Raw genomic sequence first — 20,373 nt, forward strand, 5'->3', positions numbered from 1 at the left:
AAGGATATTTCACTGTTTTACTAAAAAACAGGCAGAAGTTCACATTTAAAAGGTAACAGTTGACCCCTTTCCTAATGCCCTCTTACTTGCTGTTTTTACATTGGAATGTGACTTGAGATCAAAAGGTCATTGGCCAGACTGTACATTTTGTGCACAATTTATCTGGATTTTCTAACGTTTAAACCCAATAAAGTACGACTATCTATAATTTTTTAGAATATTATCCTATTGGAATGTCACCCGTACACAGGGACCCTGTTGGGGAACTAATTCAGTGGACACCCTGTTGGGGAGATAATTCAGTGGCCCCCTGCTGTTTATTCTCCCCACCTCTGTACATTGTCCTCCAGTCATCGTGAGTTGTCAGTAAACAACACTTTTTAGCTGCTGCTGCTTCTGCTTTCAGAAACATATTTGAGGTCCCAAGGGCTAGATTCACTAACCTGCATCAATCCGATTCGATCCGACACATTCACTAACAGCCTTTATGCAGATGAATGGGATCAGAGATCCGCCCCACACCGACCAGATAGTTCGCTGAGGAGCGATCTTGACACATGCGCAGACCATCTTCTTTGCCTGTAGATGGTCTGCGCATGTACTTGCTTCCCGTGGCATAACTTTTTTTAAAAAAATTTTTACTCCCGAGCCCGTGGGTTTAAAGTGGGGCTGCTTGTGGCGTGTTCTGGAACAGCTTAGGAGCAGGCAGGGAGACAGAAAGAAGGGGGAGCAGGGAGACAGAAAGAAAGAAGGGGAAAAAAGAGGAATAGAAGAGAAAAAAAGAATGAAGTATATGAAAGGAAACTCAAAAAGATCTGATAGAGTGATAAAGAGAATGAACAACAGAAAGAGGGCAAGGAAAAATACAATGGGATAGAGAGGCCACAAAGACACAGCAGCCGGTTCAACGTCGACCAGACAAATATATATCAAGTCAGAAAACATATCCATAACCGTTGCCCACAAATAGGAGCACAATAAAGAACTGCAGATTGAAATATACGAAGAGATAACAATAGTGTACACACTAACATAGTACTTATAGTGCTCATATAGCTAACTGAGTGTAGAAGAGCACTAATACAAACAACTGTAATAGCAGAGAAATGCAAATAACGTGATAGGTCACAAGGCAGAGAGATACCATCAGAAGACAGGAGGTGAGCTCAGGTTTTGTCTATGGAGCTCGGTGCTTGGGCCTCCAAATAATCTGCCAATTCATGAGGATGAGTGAAATTCTTCATAGTGTTGTTAAATGTGACCCGAAGAGTAGCAAGGTAGAACATGCATATTTTGCTCCGATGTGTTTGAGCTTAGGGCAGTATTCTAAAAGTAGTTTTCGTCTTTTGGCAGTCTAGAGAGGTCAGGAACAATTAAGATGTTGTTTCCTTCAAATTTCAGAGGGTGTTGTAATTTCGCCTGGCACATAATCTCCATCACCTGGGTATAGCGCAGCAGACGAGCGACTATGGGTCTCGGATATTTCGCATTGACATCCATTTTGTGTGTTGGCACCCAATGGGCTCGATCAATTTCCATATCATATTTGAACTCGATATTGGTAAAATAAAATAAAAATTGTAGTTTTTCTTGTGAATTTTCAAAAATATACAGCAGTCATTCTATTCTGATTCATCATAGCAATGCACTTAATTGCCTTGTACATTGTGCTTTATTCTTTTTTATTAAGAGGAAACAGCTGACATTATGCATTGTTATGGTTTTTTTTGTTTGTTTGTTTTCTAGCTTTCCAGTATTGACTTCTCCTGCAGTACTGATATAACTCAGTTTCGCCAGCTTTCTGTGGATGACATCCGGAGGTCATTTTTCTTTGTATCCTCTTATTCGCTGAAATAGGTCTATTGAAGTATTTAGAAACACCAGTGTCTCAGAATACAGTTGAAGTATGTAAATTTCATTAGTATGCCCTATCAAGTAGGAACACTAACCTTCAACTCTCCTTTTCTATTTCAGCATTTCATATAAGGTGACATGCCTATAATTAATTGTTTTATTCATTCAGTGAATCACTTGAAATTTATTTTAATGCATTGAAAATCAGTTTTACACAGGTTACGCTTTGACCTCTTAGATTAAAGTTGACAATTTATAATCCTAGATGTTCACAAATAGGAATGATTTCTGGAAAATGCAAATTCACCTGTTCTAATTCTAGATGCATGCAAATATATATCATGAATAATCATTAAAGATAACTTGAAAACTCTACCTGTTCACTTGGTTTACTTAGCTGCAAGGATAATTGTGACAATGATCTCTCATAAAGTCTATGACTTCAAAATTAGAAAACAAGATTTGAAATTCTAATAATACATTTTTAAATATTCAGTCCAAAGCCATTTGGGTTTAGTTTTCAAAATGGTTGTGAGTTAGATATAATAAGCTATACTTTAGAATTATGTGCTGTACTTTGGTGCACATTTTTTTAACACACATAAAAAAGGGGGCTGGGAGTTCATTCCAGCTGCAATAAACCAATTGCATGCAGATTATTATGGTGATAAAATATTTATAGTAAAAAATAAAAATAAACAGCACACTATTGCCATAAACATGCCACAGTTTTCTGTGTTGGATAGAAATTTCTTATATTTCTCCTTTCCTATTAGTGATGAACCAGTATTCATTTCTAAAGGGGGATTATTTAGTTTCCTGCCACACTGCCCCCTCTTCCTCCACCACCATCTTGGAAATGGCAGAAGTCTGACTGATGTCATGACGTTTGGCTTGGCTTAGCTGATATGAGTTATATCAGTAAGGCCACCATCATTTTCTAAGATGGTGGCAGAAGAAGAGGATGCTAAGGGATCCTCCCTGGACCAGGTAATTATTATTTGTCCACTGAAGCGCCACAGCTTCAGGGGTATTCTGGGCAAGGGTGCTATCAAAGTGCCTTCGACCTTGAAGATTCTCAACTTAGGGGATCAGGGCTGATGGTTTAATTTTCCATTTACTTCTCCAATGCCAACCACATAAGTGCTGCTGAATATTGATCTGAAGATGTGTGTTGAATCGTATTGTAATATTCTTGTACCAAGATATAATGATTTAAAATGTATTGTAAACCTGGGGATAAATAGCATTATTCCTGGGCTAGGCTAGGAGGACAGGGTACCAAGACAGTTTTCTCAACTCAGTCATTATAGCACAACTTGTGTAGTTTTCAGGATATCTTGAAACCTAATTGGTTGAGTGTGTCCAGTAGGTTGAAAACCAGTTCACTAAGATGTTAATATGTTAATTAGTTTGGAGAAAAAATTCTTGTGTTAGCACTCTAAACTATGGCTAAATTTCTGATAGAAATGGGTCTTTTTAACTTGATATTTTGCTATGTATTAATAGATATTAAGCAGATTTGCATAATTATGCAATCTTACCTATTTTGCATAAGTGTTAATGTTTGTAATAGCTATTGCATATTGGAAATACCAACAATGTACAAAATCAACATGGATTCACAGCACTTTTAATGCACATTAAGTGAATTTTATCAACATGGGTTACCATTACCACTAATTCAAGCTATTTTAATATAGAAATATGATGCAGATAAAGGCCAAATGACCCATCCAGACTGCCCCTGGTCACCAGGCACTCGCCTAGGCTCATAGCGTCCTGGGTGGCTCGCAGGAAAATTGCTTTGGCATGCTGCTCAATATGGAAACAGTCCCCACAGGCAAATTGTCAAACAAAAACAGTCAAAAAGAAAACCAGGCAATTAGTCATAAACACAATGTGGTGTGTTTCACCCTTGTCAGAATATTGTCCAGGGTTCTTTATTCCTCAATAGTAAAAAAAAAAAACCACAAAAAACCCAGAATGGCAAACAAGAAACAATAAGAAAACTCCAGGTGAAAATCTTAGACAGCGAATCAGGATATACAAACACTCTGGCACTTCAGCAGTACGGCACAGCTTTCTGTAGCTAGGCCTCACCTGAGGCCTAGGCCTTGTTCTGGCCCTAGAACTGGGCCTTTCTCAAAAAGAGAGAGTTAAGTCCAACTATCACAAAACATAAGTGAAAAAGGAAAAGTTCAGGAGGCCCTCAGCTCTGCTTCTGAGCTGGGGCAGGAGAACTGCCAAGTTTGTCATCAAACTTCACACAAAATTCAAATATTCCCACCTGAGATCTTGACAAACCTCTCACAATAGTACAGTTCTCAGTTCCTGGGCTTTACTGCACTCAAACAAAAACAATGCAGTTCAAACAAAAAAACAGCAAACAAACTGAGAAAGCATCAGTAATAGTCATTTATGAAATTACAGCTAAAGAGCCCTACCCCCACCTGGGGCCTTGGATTGGGCCTCAGTGGTGCTGTGACCCCTTGTAGCAAAAAGGAAAAAAAGTTCTTTCATACACAAATCCTATTAATTGTCCACACAAAAATCCAAGATAGCATAAAAAAAAACAACAGTTCAGTGCAGAGCAGTAGATAGCTTTAGAAACTGCTCACAGCAAAAAACACAGCTTTCCCGTTAATGAGCATTGCAGGCAATACCTATTTCCATGGCCTCTGGTTCTGGAAATACCTGGTCACAAAACTCCATTTCTTCCTCTTGAGGCATGGCCTCAGCTTTCTGGCATGGAGCTAAATTATCTACTTCCATGGGCTCCAGATTATTAAATTGCTCTGGTCTGGCTGGCTACTGAGCACTGGAGAGCAAACCTTTTGCCTTCCTTGTCCTCTCTCACTCTGGAGAGAAAGCTGCTGGCTTTTCAGTGTGAGAGCCACAGCCCTGCTCTCAGTGTAACTGCACTGCTCTGAGGCTGTCTTGGGCTCCCCCTGTGGCTAGTCGGGTAAATGCAAGGTTTTTTCACAGGGGCATTTTGCCTAAACCTTATGTTAATAGGTTTGGAGACTAACCTTTCACAGCTAGGCTGAGTATCCATTTCCTCTACCTCTGAGCTATCAGAAAAGAATTCCTTTTCTTTAAGGTTCTCCTTAGTGTAATTAGTGAAACTAGGCTGCTGTGTTTTTCTGGGCTTGGGAACAACTTTTCTGGCCTTAGTCCTGACTTTCCTGGGGCTTTTACCCTGTGAACATGTCAGGCACAGAGCCTGGCTGGTCATTATCAGCAGTAACCATGATCTCTTCCTCTCTTTAAGAGATCCCACGTGCCTATCCCATGTTTTCTTGAATTCAGACACCGTCTCCACCTCCACCTCTTCCAGGAGACTGTTCCACGCATCTACAACCCTTTCTGTAAAAAAGTATTTCCTTAGAGCCTATCACCTCTTAATATCACCTCTTAATATCATGCCCTCTCTTTCCAGAGCTTCCTTTAAAATAAAAGAGACACACCTCATGCGTATTTATGCCACATAGGTATTTAAATGTCTCTATCATATCTCCCCTTTCCTGCCTTTCCTCCAAAGTATATACAGTATATTGAGATCTTAAAGTCTGTCCCCATATGCCTTATGACGAAGACCTCGCACCATTTTAGCACAGGTCCTGTTTTATACAATGAGACCTAGGTAATAATAGCTGGGGTTAACAGTAAAATAACTTCACCCCAATGATATTGCAAATATGAATATACATCAGCCTCTTAGTCTGTTGCTTGATGGAATTTAAGGTTATAAGTTATTCATGTCTGCTCAAGGAGTTCCAGACAGTAGTTATTTAGTGTTTACATTTTCTTGCATTTCTTTTTTGTTGAAGGGCTTTGCTTAGGGAAATTCAAAGTGCTGTACTCTCAGCTGATCAATTAACAGACTCATTAACACAAGTCAAGCATTAAACTCAGCTCCTTTAAGTATTTCTAGCTTATCTACACAGTTGGTGATAGGCCTTCACAAACTAATGGAAAGTGGACAATTATTCTACTGCTGTGTCCCATAAGGAGAGCAAACGGTGCCCTGATAGTTTTGTGGATATGCAAGAACAGATGTAATACCCTGAGAGAAGGAATATAGTTCTCTAAGGAAAATTATACTGTTTTTTTTAAAGTTTCATTGGTACTAAAAGTTATCTCCTACAGTATTAAACAACTGATATGGATTGAGCAGATGACTACCTCAGGCTGATCTTTTTAACAGCATCCTCTAAGGAGGCATTGTTTTGTGATGTCAAATTCTTAAACAGTCATCTTAACTATTGCTAATCCTGGGTTATTTTGTAAGTGAGGGAGGCGATTGACCTTCTATTTTCTGTCCTCAATCATTGTTGGGATCCTGTCCCTATGAGCCTTTATTTGAAGCCAACCAGAGATTATTTTCCCGCATTTTTTATTAAACCCGTTAATCTCACATTAAAGGGTTGCATCTTTCTGTGGGTACAACCAAAGCAGTTTAAATGTATAATATGCAGGTACTTTCTCTTTCCCAAGTGGCCTCACAATTTAAGTTTTTCTGTACCTCTCTCCCATTCCTCCAGCTCTCCTTAATTTGGCCATTCCTTCCAAAATCCTATACTATGGGTTCGAAATCCATCTACCAGGCATAGCCTTTGTTGATGACCATTATTCTCCACTACCCACCCTAGCAAGGGGCTATGAATGCTAAATGTACCTCAGACAAATTGTGGTGTAAAAACTTGATCCTGGAATCCAAGTAGAAACTTTCTACATGAAAGTACATAGCACTTGCCATTGTCAATCCTTGCTAATCCATTATTATTTGCATCATACCTAAATGAATAAGAAAAATGATTTTGTACTAGTAAACTGAATATATGCAAAATGTATATTGTAGAACTACCTTATACAGGAACCTACAAGAAAAAGTCAGTGAAAGCATAGTTACTTACCGTAACAGTTGTTATCTGTGGAGGGCAGGTAGATATTCTCACATGTGGGTAACTTCATCCACAGAGCCCAATACGGACAGTGCAAAAGTATACTGTCACTTTAAGCTTTAGAAGCTTTAAGACTGCCAGAACCTCACATGCACAAGTGCCTTCCCACCCGATGCCGGTTTGCGAAGTTATCAGTTCTATGCCCAAGTGAAGAAGCCAACCAGGGGAAGTGGGTGGGATGTGAGAATATCTGCCTGCTGTCCCAGGATAACACCTGTTACAGTAAGTAACTATGCTTTAACTTAGGATAAGCAGGCAGCATGTTCTCACATGTGGGACTCCCTAGCTTACGAAATGGGATGGAGGGAGAGTTGTCCTCTAAATAAAACACAAATAGGAAGGTCTCCACTCAAAAGGCATATATATTGTCCTATTCAGCAGGCGGAGCAAGTGAAGAAAAAAGAAAAGAGGATAATAAGAGACAAACAACCTGTCCTCCGAAAGAGGAAAGGATAACAAGATAAGAACAGCACCGTGTAGGGAGGCTCTAAAAAAGGAGACAACCTCAGAACAGCAGGGGAGTCTGAGCATGGACGAGGAAGACGCCAAAAGGATTCAAGGAGAAAAGTAGAAAGGGTAATTTTAAAAAATGGCATACATAGGAGTGCCAGATTAAAAAATCCCAGAAAGCCATTCATTTCTTCTTGAGAAGGCAGGAAATGAGAGGCAAAACCAAAAATTGGAAAAAGAAAAGAAAGGATGGTTCCCGTTGAATAGACCAAGCTTGTAGGATGAAACCAGGAACAAAAGAATAGAAAGGAGAGAAATTCCGTACCATGGACGTTAGCAGAGACCGGAAAAGAAAGACTATCTGACTGAAGATTAAGTCATATATCAACAGTTCTACAATGGGGCTGTGTTATAGCTCTGGAATGTCTTGTAAAGAGAATAGAGCCAATGGAAGAAAACAGTTCTTTCAAAATATATGCTGAAAAGGAAGCAAAGTGGAACCAGTTGAGAAGGGACTGAATAAAGAGTGAACGGGAGATAGAAAACATTAAATGCTCCCGTTGAAGCAATAGGGTTTGAAACTTAAGAGAGCAGAATATGCAGATTTTTTTGTGAAGAATCTGGCTACAGGCTGTACTAAGAGAAGCATAGAGTACAGAGCTCAGATATTGGAATGCTAATGAAAAGAAATTGGATCTTTTCCTATTCAAAGAATTGGTAGGAAAGGTAATTAAGAGAGCAACCAAGAATGTGGATGCAATCAGAAGAGGAGTAAAGCCAGAAAGAGTCCAATGAAAGTAAAGTCCAGAATGACCGGATGGCTGGGAAAAATAGTTATGAAAATAATCAGACAGAAAAGGCGTAGCCTTTGGGATGAGAAAATTATGTATGTACCAGAAATTACCTGGAACCTGAACTTTGGAGGTTTGGTCTCAATACCAGAACTGTATGTCTGAGTGAAGTTTTAAAAATGAAAAGAGGCACAAGAAACCCTACGTGAATTGTGCATGGTTACAGGGGAAGCTCAGGGCCCGAATTCATAATTGAAGGTGCCAAAGTAGGAGTCCCCAATGGTGCATTATAATGTCATTACATGCTCCAAACCACGTATGATGCCTTTGAGTTGTCCTCTAGGGTTACAGCCTTTACGGTGGCTATGCGCCGCTTGGCCTGGCTATGCATAGTGGATATGGATACCAATTTGCAAGATCGTCGGCCAATTTTCCTTGTTTGGGGAACGAGCTGTTTGATGACTCCATCGAGGCAGCAAGAGCGGTCCTTCGCCTCCCTAGTGCGGCCTAAGGTGAAGGCTCCTCCTGCTAAGCCGTATAAGCTTCCTCCACGGCGCTATCCACAGAAGTCTACGCCGGCTTTTTCCCGCCCGCCACACAGACAACAGCAGCAGCAGCGTCCCCAAAACCCTCAGACCCCTGCTGAAGCTAAACCAGCGCCGTCTTTTTGACAATCACAGTTGGAGCATAACGCCCCTTATGTCTAGCAGCCTTCTCTCCGTCCCATAGGAGGTTGCCTCCATCACTTTTATCATCAGTGGTAGCTGATTACATCGGACCTCTGGGTTCTCACCATCATTCGGGAGGAGTACTCACTTTAATTCCTGCAAGTTCCACCAGATCTTACTCCAAGAGAGTGTCCTTCCAACAGGTCACAACTTCTACTTCTTCAGGAGGCTCAGGCTCTCCTTCGCCTCTGAGCTGTCCAGGAGGTTCCTTTGTGCCAACGGAACACGGGATTTTATTCCTGTTATTTTCTGGTCCCCAAGAAGACCTATTCTGGATCTAAGAGCTCTCAACAAATTTCTTGTCAAAGAATAGTTTTGCATGCTCTCTCTCCCCACATTGTACCCCCGATGGACGAGGGGGATTGGTTATGCTCGCTGGATCTCAAAGAGGCTTACACTCACATCCTGATTCATCCAGCTTCTCGCAGATTTCTGAGATTTCGGGTGGGGAATCTCCATCTGCAGTACCGAGTTCTCCCTTTTGGACTCGCTTCATCCCCAAAGTACCTCGTTGTGGTGGCCGCAGCCCTGCGGACAGAGGGCCTTCAGGTATTTCCTTACCTCGACGACTGGCTCATCAAAGCGTCGTCTCAGCAGGAGGTTATTGCAGCGACCCAACAGACTATTACATTCCTCCGGAGTCTGGGCTTTGAGGTCAACTTCCCCAAGTCCCAGTTATGTCCTTCTCAAACTCTCCAGTTCATACGGAGCGGTGCTGGACACGCTTCGACTCCGATCATTCCTGCCTCGACCTCGTCAGGATGCTCTCATTCACCTTTGCCAAAGGGTGTCTCTTCTTTCGACAGTTTCAGCCAGGCACATGATGGTCCTGCTGGGACACATGGCCTTCACATTTCTTGTGACTCCTTTTGCCAGACTTCACCTCCGAGTTCCCCAGTGGACCCTGGCATCGCAGTGGCAGCAGGATCGAGATCCCATCTCTCAACATATTGCAGTGACTCCTTTGTTGAGACAGTCTCTCCGCTGGTGGATGCTCTCTTCCAATCTTTCCAGATGTTTTCTGTTTCACGCGCCCCCTCCGCAGAAGGTCCTTATGATAGACTCTTTCACCTACGCTTGGGGGGCTCACCTTGACGGTCTCTGTACTCAAGGCCTTTGGTCAAGCACGGATCGTCGCTGTCACATCAATCTGTTGGAGCTCTGAGCCATTTTCAATGCTCTAAAAGCCTTTCATCATCTGCTATGTGGCCACGTGGTCCTTGTTCAAACGGACAACCAAGTGGCCATGTATTATGTCAACAAATAGGGAGGTAAGGGATCCCTGTCTCATTGCCAAGAAGCTCTGCAGATTTGGGATTAGGCAATGTGTCACAACATCTTTCTCAGAGAGGTCTACATTCAGGGCCAGCAGAACTGTGTGGCAGACAAATTGAGTCGCCTTCTGCAACCTCACGAACGGACACTCAATTCCTCGACTCTGCGTCAGGTGTTTGCTCGGTGGGGGACTCCGCAGATAGATCTGTTTGCGTCCCCCCTCAACCACAAGTTGCCTTGTTTCTGTTCAAGGATTTACTCTCCTCACCAACTTGAGGCGGATGCTTTCCTTCTGGATTGGACGAACTTGTTTTTATATGCGTTCCCTCCATTCCCTCTGATTCTGAAGACTCTCGTTAAGCTCATGTCAGCCCACGCCACCATGATTCTGATAGCTTCTCGGTGGCCCAGACAACTGTGGTTCTCCCTTCTACTTCAACTCAGTGCCAGAGAGCCTCTGCTTCTACCAGTTTTTCCTTCTCTACTTACTCAGAGTCAAGGATCTCTGCGTCATCCCAACCTGCAGTCTCTGCACTTAACAGCTTGGTACCTCACAACCTGATTGCCTCGTTCCAGTTTTCACAGTCTGTACAGGAAGTTCTCGAGGCTTCTAGAAAACAGTCCACTAGACAGTGTTATACTCAAAAATGGACTAGATTTTCCTCTTGGTGTGCTACGCTTCTCATGGAGCCGCAATCTGCCTCCTTGTCTTCCGTGCTGGATTATCTGCTGCACTTGTCTCTGGCTGGTCTCAAATCCACATCTATTCGAGTCCACCTCAGTGCCATTGCTGCTTTTCATCAGCCAATTGACGGAAAACCTCTCTCTGTTCATCCTGTTGTTTCCCGGTTTATGAAGGGTCTTTTCAATGTCCATCCTCCACTCAGACCTCCTCCGGTGGTTTGGGATCTCAATGTGGTCCTTGCTCAGTTAATGAAACCTCCATTTGAGCCGATTGATAGGGCTCATTTGAAGTATCTCACTTGGAAAGTAGTGTTCCTTATTGCCCTCATGTCTGCTCGCAGGGTCAGTGAGCTGCAAGCTTTGGTTGCGGATCCACCTTTCACCATTTTTCATCATGATAAGGTGGTCCTCCATACACATCCTAAATTCTTGCCTAAAATGGTTTCAGATTTCCACCTCAACCAATCCATTGTTCTTCCAGTATTTTTTCTAAAACCTCATTCCCATCCTGGAGAAGTGGCGCTTCATATTCTGGACTGTAAGCATGCGTTGGCTTTCTACTTGCAAAGCACTCAAGCTCATCGGACTGCTCCTCAACTTTTCAAATCTTTCGATCCAAATAGGTTGGGGCGTCCTGTTTCTAAGTGAACCATCTCCAACTGGTAGCTTTCCTCAGATCAACTCCTATTGAGAAAATCTGCAAGGCTGCCACTTGGTCCTTGGTTCATACATTTTCCAGATGTGACGGCATTTTGGCCAGTCTGTTTTGCAAAATTTATTCTCTTGATTTGCCAACACTCCCACCATCACATTCTGGTTAGCTTGGAGGTCACCCACATGTAGAGCATATGCTGCCTGCTTGTCCTGGGATAAAGCACAGTTACTTACCAAAACAGGTGTTATCCATGGACAGCAGGCAGATATTCTCGTGACCCACTCATCTCCCCTGGTTGGTTTCTTTGCTAACTATCTGAACTGAGGCCACGCTAAGGAGACACGCGCCCTGACTCGGGCGGGAAAGCACTCACAAACTTTGAAGATCTTCAAGCAAGTTTGCTTGCGAGGCTGTTCGCTAAGGGGCTCCATGGATGATCTCACCCACATGTAGAGAATATCTGCCTGCTGTCCCTGGATAACACCTGTTACGATAAGTAACTGTGCTTCATGCCCTGTTATGGGCTTTCTTAAGCATCCCTATGCATCTCTGTAGTTGCACTACAATGTAGGCATCCATCCTCACTCAATTTTTTCTGAAAACCTGCATCCCAATTGGCTGCCAGATGGTGGCAGGATGCCTACTGTTGCCTGCAATCAGGACGTGCGTTTTGAGCATCAGGCCCTAAGTGCATTAGCATGCGCTAACTGCTAAAGATGCCCATTATATTCTGTAGAAATATGAAAGCACATAAAGGCCTAATGGCCCATTCTGTCTGCCTTCCCCACCATCCATTATCTTCTCTTCTCCCTAAGAGATCCCACATGTCTGTCCCACGCTTTCTTGAATTCAGATACAATCTTCGTCTCCACCAGGAGACCATTCCATGCATCTACCACCCTTTCTGTAACAAAGTATTTTCTTACATTACTCGACATCTTTAGCAATTAGTGCACATTAAGACATCCATTATATTTTATGGGCATCTTTAGCAGTTAGCGCATGACTGCAATTGTGTGTGCTAATGTGTAATTGTGCACTAACAAGCCTGGATTCTGTATAGAACGCCCGGTCTTGGAAGTCGCCTAAGCAGCTTTTGAGAATCGTACACAGGCATCCTATACAGAATCGCGCCTAAGTCCGCCTAAAAAAGAACCCGATTTTCTAACTGACATCCAGGTTACAGATGCCGGTAAGAAAATTGGCTGAGCTTATCTCCCTGCTGCGATAAGTTTAGCAGCAACCTGTCCCAACCCCCCATGAAGACTACCGGCAGGAGGGATGCACAATCCCTCTTGACAGAAACCCACTCTCACCAGGATCCCCTCAGACTCCCCCACCCATCCCAGGACCCCCTTCCCCCTCTAACCTTTGTCTTTGGCTGGCCAGCTGCAATGGCGGGCCTGCCCCTTCCCAGTGCATCATGGGATGCACCGGGGAGGGGCCTAAGGGCTTGATTGGCCCAGGAGCTTAAGGCCTCTTCAGTAGGCCCATCTCACAGTGCTTTCTGGGATGCACTGGGAGTAGCCTAAGATGCCAATTGGTCAGATTCCTCCTGCCACGTGATCTAAAGGGGGGGTGCTGGGCAGGAGGGACTAGGCATCCCTCCTGTCATGATCAGTGGGGGAGGGGTGCCAGGCAGGAGGGACTGGGCATCCTTTCTGTCACGATTAGGGGGGGGTGCCGGGCATGAAGGATTGGGCAACCCTCCTGCCGCGATTGTTCAGGGGCGGTGCCATGCAGGAGGGACTGGGCATCCCTCCTGCGATCGTTCAGGAGGGGGGTGGGTGAACGGGTGGTCGCCGTTAAACTTATCTGGCCTACATTGTATACATCTCCCGATGGCCTAGGGAGATGTGTATGTCTGCCTAAGGCTACTTCCGGGCCTAACCACACCTAGCCTTAGGTGAGCTTAGGTGGGCTTGCATGCCTCCCTAGGCTCCCGGAGGCACCTCCAATGTAGGCAGCCTGCCTCGGGAGGTGATTTTTTTTAGGAAACTAGTGTTCCAATTGGCTGGTTAGGCAGCAGTTGACCGCCTACAATCGGGACGCCGTTTATAGAATTCGGACCTTAGTGCACTTTGTTGAATTCACCTCTTAGTTTTCTTTGAAAATTAGCTTGGATGAGTTAAAAGCAGCTGTATATCTTCCACCTGCTATTTCTATAGGTGGTAAGGAAAGGAGCATGCACACTTATGAAAATGGCAAGAACTTACACTATTTTGCTCCCTAGACATAAACATATCCAAAGGAATTGCCCAGTTTAATGTGCTGAAATGCATGTCATGAATCCCTTGCATGCTTTTTATATGCTTGAAGGAGGGAAATTTTCAACAGGCAATTTTACCAGAGGAAATTGATATTTACCCACGTTAAGTGGCTTTGAAAATTATTCTCATTAGGTAAAATCCAACTTGATTTATGATAGAGGCCTAATATGTCATTATCTGTAATTTCTGTGAAATTATGATTTAAGTAGTAGTATTTAGCCAGCAAGCTGCGACCTAGATGTTTCTCATAGATTTGTCAGTTTTGTGTTTTAATCAGGTGGTAAATCTTTGATTCCCATCTTATGATAAACAGAGTTCTAGCTGTTAGCCTTTCTTAGTTCTCCATATTCTTCAGCTTAATTTAAAGTACAATTTCCTTAACTGCTTGTCAGGTTTTCTTCATAGTGACTGCATTTTTTGGTACTGGAAACATTGCATCTATTAACAGGTAATCTTGTTTGCATCATTTCAACAGTAATAATATAGCATAAACCAAGTCTGTCCCTAAGGCTGTGCAGAGACAGGGTGCAAGGGAAGTAGGAAGCAAAAATTGTTCCCCATCCATTGTCTTCCCTGCAGTGGGTAGAGAACATGTGGCATAGGACACAATTCCAGTTCAGGACACACCTGGTGTTAATGTTATCATTGAGCTGGGGTACTGACAGCAAAGGCCCGCCCCCCCCAAAAAAAAAAATTTTTAAAAAATTCTACAATGAAAGACAAAAATCACACTAATGCTAAAGGGTTACCAAAGTGACAGAAATGGAAAAATTAGCTCCTGCTATTGTATTTGACGTCAAGTTAGATCTCACAGTATCTCATTTATCTGTTTGCTTCTGAGAAAATAGGACTGATCTATAATTTATTGATGAGGTAAAATATAAGGTATGGCCCCAGTACTGAAAGGGAAATTATCTAGTTAACAGTTGCAATTGAATGGATCATTCCCCAGCCAGCACAATCCACTGATTTTCAGCAGCACTTGTAGATAATAGCACTGAAAATCATCACAGACTACCCAAGCACTATTTTTTCATAACATTTATTAAATATTTTTAGACACCCCCCTTATTCCAAAGCGGTGTATAAAAATACATACATAATATTAAAACAACACAATGTAGATAATTGGGCTGAGCCATTCAGTTAGCCAAATAATTGTACAGATAAATTTAGATAGCAAAAAAGCTTTTACAAATTTATCCATATAATGGACTGAATATCTTGATAGTATTACTGATTAATTTAAATACCTCAGCCAGCATTTAAAACAAATACTGACTGTGGTATTAAATGTATTCATTGAAAGGACTAGCTTCAATAAATGGCATCCAAGTTGAGGAGCCCAAAAAATGAGCTCTAAGCACTACTCTATAAATGGCACTCCGAGTTGGACATTGTTTACGGAATAGCGCTTAGCATTGGGATTTGTGCCCAGTTTTGCAAATGAGGATTTATACCATCTTAACCTTGGTATAAATCCTTGCAATTAAATTAGATACAGATCTTTTAAATAATCTTTCAAATTCTCTAATATTGCACACATCATCTTTAAGCCCTTATCCCTGTGAATTATCAGTAAGCTCAGGGCCAGTGCACATTTTTGTTTCGGGGTGCTTAAGTTCTGCCCCAGACCCTGCCCCCTAAATAATAGTACTAATTGTAATGCTATGTCTTCCATTCATTCTCCATATTGTGGCCGGGCCTGTCCCTGAGTAGGTGGGAAACCAGGCTCAGACCACAGGTAGATTTATTAATGCGCCTTTTATATGGCTGGATGAACAAAAACCCGGAGGACAGATTTCTTAGGAACTGGAACCAGGTTTATTAAAGTTTTAAAAAAAAAAACAAAAAAAATATGTTGGAACATATAGCACGTTCTTCACATTTTCCTTCACAAAGCATAACAGGGCTTCAGTCCTGGTGCCCTGCCTGGAGCTTTCCGGTCCATCAAATAAAGCAGGTTTACATCCCAAACCTCCCAACAGAAACAAAGCAAAGGTTTGGCTTTCAAATTCTCCCACACAAAAATGTGTCCAGGGTTAATGACCATAGCCAAGCCCAACCTGGGCTAACTCTCAGGAGCTTCTTACCCCTCCAAGTCCTCCAGAGGTAAGGCAACTAAACAGTTTTAACAATTACTTTTCAATTGGGCAGAAGTGCCCTGAGCCTGCTTCCAACACTGCTAGTGTCCAGGGCTTCAATTAGCCTAGACTGGCTTATTGAGGAAAGGGGCAATATATCTCACATCTCATACTCCCCTAAGTCCATGTCTTCCCCGGGCTCACTCTCCCCAGGAAGGCTGTTCATTTCCCAGTCCATAGATCCCTAACCCTGGCTGGTTCTCCACCCTGTGTCCTCGGGCTGCTTCTCCCAACCCCCGTCTTGCCTGGGTGTTAGCTCCTTGCCAACCGGTTCTTTCCACCGCCCCTCTCTTGGTTTGTACAGCCAGGCAAGGTCACGACCAGGGCCTTCAATCTCCCACCTGCTGGGTTGTCTCCTGGATAGCAAACGGGGCTGAGGAACAGGCACTCCTTGGAAGCTGCACTCCCTGCTGGTGGCTGGCTGATTGTCATTAGCCCCAGCTGAGCTCCCCAACTGATTTCCCCTTGTTGGTATTTGAGGCTTTCTGACCTGCAGACCTCGAGTGTTAACCCCACCCCCTCCTGAGCTGGGTTTAGGTTTCAGAGAAGGAGGAAAGGAGTAATAAGGGGAAGAATTCGGTTCAAGTACCCTCCCCCTCTGGCTCTTAGGCTGTGTTATGACCGGGTTTTTCTCTTCCCTTCCTGGCTGTGTCGGCTCCATGCCAGGTTTTCTCGGGCTCAGGGCAGGGTGCATGCTGGGTTTCGTAGTTCTTTTGGCTGGGACAGGGGCTTCCCTGTCATAATATACACGCAATATAATCTTATTAACAATATATAATGGTAACCACAAAATTAATCTTTTCAAAGCATACTGAAACATCTGCATTCCTTAATGCCATGTTCTGAAAGAAGTTTTTCCTCTCTCTCTCTCTCTCTCTTAAAGCGGCTAATACAACATGTCTAATCAACCCCATTCTACCTCTATTTAAAATGTAATAAATATCAAATATGTGGTAAGAGCAGATAGTGTAGCTGGTTTTAAGAAAAGTTTGGACCATTTTCTAGAGGAAAAATCCATAGTCTGTTATTGAAACAAACATGGGGAAAGCCACTGCTTGCTCTGGATCGGTAGCATGGAATGTTACCACTCTTTGGATTTTTACCAGGTACTAATGACCTGGATTGACCACCATGAGTACAGGCTACTGGACTAGATAGATCATTGGATTGATCCAGTAAGACTATTCTTATGTTCTTAACACCCAGATCATCACATAAAAAAGCCTCTCCTTTCTCATCCCTCAATGACTTTTGCTTTAATAGAAATTCAATTCTGTTCTCATACATCCTTCAGCACAAGCTCCATATCATTTTTGTTGCCTTCCTCTGAGCCATCTTAAGTCTTTTGATGTCCTTAGAGAGATATAGCCTCCAAAACTGAACACAGTACTCCAAATGGCGCCTCATCAATGACTTATTAATACCTCCTTTCATCTACTAGATATGCCTCTCTCTATGCAGCCAGGATCCTTCTAGCTACAGGCATCACTTTGTCACATTGTTAAGATCCTCTGACACTATCACCACAGGACCCCTCTCCCAGTCCATGCTTATCAGCCACTCACACCCTAGCAAATATTACTCTCTTGGCCTTCTACACCCCAAGTGCATCACTCTACATTTCTTTGCATTAAATTTGAACTGCCAAACATTAGGCCATTCTTCTAATCTTTTTAGATCACTTCTCATGTTCTCCCACTCCTTTCAAGGTGTCCACTCTTACAAATCTTTGTGTCATCCAAAAAAAAGGCAAACTTTTCCTTCTAACCCTTCAGCAATGTCGGTCATAAATATGTTGAACAGAATTGAACCCAAATACCGATCCTTGGAGCATTCTGCTACTCACTGCTATTTAGTTTCTATCCCTTTTCTGGATGAAGAGTAAATATTGAAGTGCGGATCATTACACAGAGGATCAGAGTTCAGACTCTTATACAGAGCCTGGAAGCTTCAGATACAGTTAGCTATGAATTTATCTTGTTAAGCAGACTGGATGAACCATACATGTCTTTATCTGCCATTATCTACTATGTTTTGGAGGCCATATCTCACTAAGGACATCAAAAGATTTAAGATGGTTCAGAGGAGGGCAACAAAAATGATATAGGGCTTATGCCAGAGGATGTATGAGAGGAGAATTGAAGACCTCAATATGTATTAGTGGTGCCTGATTTCCGATTCAAACGATTCACTTCGGATGAATTGATTCGAATTTATTCTAATCGATCCGTTTTTGTTTAAAAAAAAAAAATCGGCCTCACCAATTCAGTGACCAACCCTCCTCCCCGTGCCTTCAGGTCTCCTAAAACAGGAGCAGCAGCATTGCCTCTTGCTGGCCGTCCACTGCCGCTCCTGCTTTAGGGGGGGAGGGTCAGTCGGGAAGTGCTGCAGTGCTTAGGCGCTCTTAGCAGCATCTTCCAGCTTCCCCCCTGGCCTCACGCTCTTACCTTCAGATAATTACCACAGCCTGCAGAGAGGATCGCCAGTGTTGTAGCGATACTCGCAGGCTGCTGTTGACCTCAGCAGCACGTTCCCTCTGCCATGATCTTGCCCCTGACGTCAGAGGAGGGGTGGGACTGCGGCAGAGGGAATATACTGCAGAGGCCGACAGCAGTCTGCAAAGATCACTACTGCACCAGCGATCCTCTCTGCACACTGCCGTAATTAGCTGAAACTAAGACCGGGAATCCAGGAGGGAAGCTGGAGGATGCTGCAAAAAAGGGGGGAACATGTAGGCCTGAGCAATAGACCATAAATGTTGGAGGGCCAGGTCTTCAGGGGGGTCCTGGTGTAGAAGTACATGTAGGGAGGGAGGGAAGGGGGAGTTCAAAGAGATGTGCATATACCAGACTGGGGGAGGGGGAAGAAATAATGGCTCTAAAAACAGAGGGAGAGAGATGGTGGACAATGGTATTTAGGGAGGAAAGGAACAGAAAGGGAGAGAAGTTGGGCACAAGAGATGGTGTGGAGGGGGTGGGGAATAGAGATACTGGAAAGGAGGATAGTTGAGAAGAGAAAGGGAGAGCTGGTGGACTCTGGTGTGGTGGGGAAGGAGGGATGCTGGATGAAAGGGTAGTTGAGAAAAGGAGAGATGGTGGATCTGGGAATGGAGCTGCAGTGATGGAGACTATAAAAGGGAAAGATGCCAGACTTTCAGGAGAGGGAAGGAAAATGGGAGGACAGAGATGGAAGATGGATGGTTAACACGGAGAAAGAAGAAAACGACAAATGGGCAGGAGACTCTGACAAGGGAATTATCAGAAGACAACCAGAGCCTGGGACCAACATGATTTGAATAATGACCAGAAAACAAAAGGTAAAAAAAAATAATTTTATTTTCTGTTGTGTGATTACAATATGTCAGATTTGAAATGTGTATCCTGCCAGAGCTGGTGTTAGACCACAAATGTGAGCTAGGATTTAACAGAAAGTGGAAAAGTCTTTTTTGTTTGTTTATTTTGTTTACACCACAGCACTAGTGTAGGTAGGAAAGGGCAAAGGGGGTGAAGAGGCTATAAAATAAACCTACCAGGATATTTGAAAAAAAAAAAAACGCCCAATTGGGCAGGAAAATCAAATTGAATCGAAAAATCAATTCAATAGGCTGAATCGAATCAGAATTTTTTTTTCTGAATTGGGCAGCAGTAATATGTATATGGAAACTAGTCTTTTTTATAGAGAGAATCGGTAGAACTAGAGGTCCTGAGTTCAGGTTACAGGATAGGAGACTTAAGAGCAATGTCAGGAAATGGTAATTTGGTTTAGGATGAGCTGGGAAGGGCTTTGATGGAAGCTCAAGTGACAGCATGGTTAGGTTATGCTGGAGTGAGCTTCACTGGCAACTCTGGTAGTGGAACCTAAAGACAACACCGGGCAGACATTTATGGTCTATTGCCCAGAAATATTAAAGAAAAAAGACAATTTAACAATTAATATATAATGAGTGTGACTGGATGGACCATTCAAGTCTTTATCTGCTGTTATTTACTATGTTACCAGACATAGCAGAAACAGTTCAAGGGCAAACTTGTTGCATTTTGCAATTGCAGATATGGTGACAAAGACAGCAAAGATACTACTGCCTGCTATCTTTCCTAAAGTCCAGGGAAGAGAGAGAAAATATCTGACTTGTGTGGAAAAGCAATTATCAGAACAAGTCGATTACAAATTGTACAAAATACAACTTGTTTTCCCAGGCAAATTGACTAAGTGGATAGTCAGAGAAGTGCACCAAAAAGAACAAGCATCCCACGGCCATAAAAACCACAAAAGGGGTAAACTGGGGAATGAAACTAGGAAGACCCAAGTTCCAAAAAGAACAATGTTTATTGCAATTTCCAAAACTGATGACTCAAATGACCTGACATGGCTGTGCTTCAGCATAAATTGCCTAACAGGAGTTGGAAAGTTTTGTATGGCTACTAGTGCTGCCCAATTCACGATTCGAATTAGTTCACCAATTCACTTCGGGTGAATCGATTCAAATCGATTTAAAACAAAAAAAAATCAGCTTCCCAATTCAGCTGATCCTCCCCCCTTGCCCCCTAAAGCAGGA

General features: G+C 42.9%; 1 protein-coding gene across 4 annotated transcripts in view; it reads left to right on the forward strand.

Annotated features, from left to right (window-relative positions):
* Positions 1–20,373, forward strand: part of PIGN (phosphatidylinositol glycan anchor biosynthesis class N) — a 397,785-nt gene that overhangs the window by 308,705 nt on the left and 68,707 nt on the right. For all 4 annotated transcript variants that reach the window (XM_033935002.1, XM_033935003.1, XM_033935005.1 and 1 more), the window contains 2 exons: positions 1,747–1,833; positions 14,067–14,122. In XM_033935002.1, the coding sequence (XP_033790893.1) occupies positions 1,747–1,833; positions 14,067–14,122 (143 nt within the window). The remainder of the gene's footprint in view (positions 1–1,746; positions 1,834–14,066; positions 14,123–20,373) is intronic.

Source organism: Geotrypetes seraphini, chromosome 2 (genome assembly GCF_902459505.1).
Source record: "Geotrypetes seraphini chromosome 2, aGeoSer1.1, whole genome shotgun sequence".
Taxonomy (NCBI): Eukaryota; Metazoa; Chordata; class Amphibia; order Gymnophiona; family Dermophiidae; genus Geotrypetes; species Geotrypetes seraphini.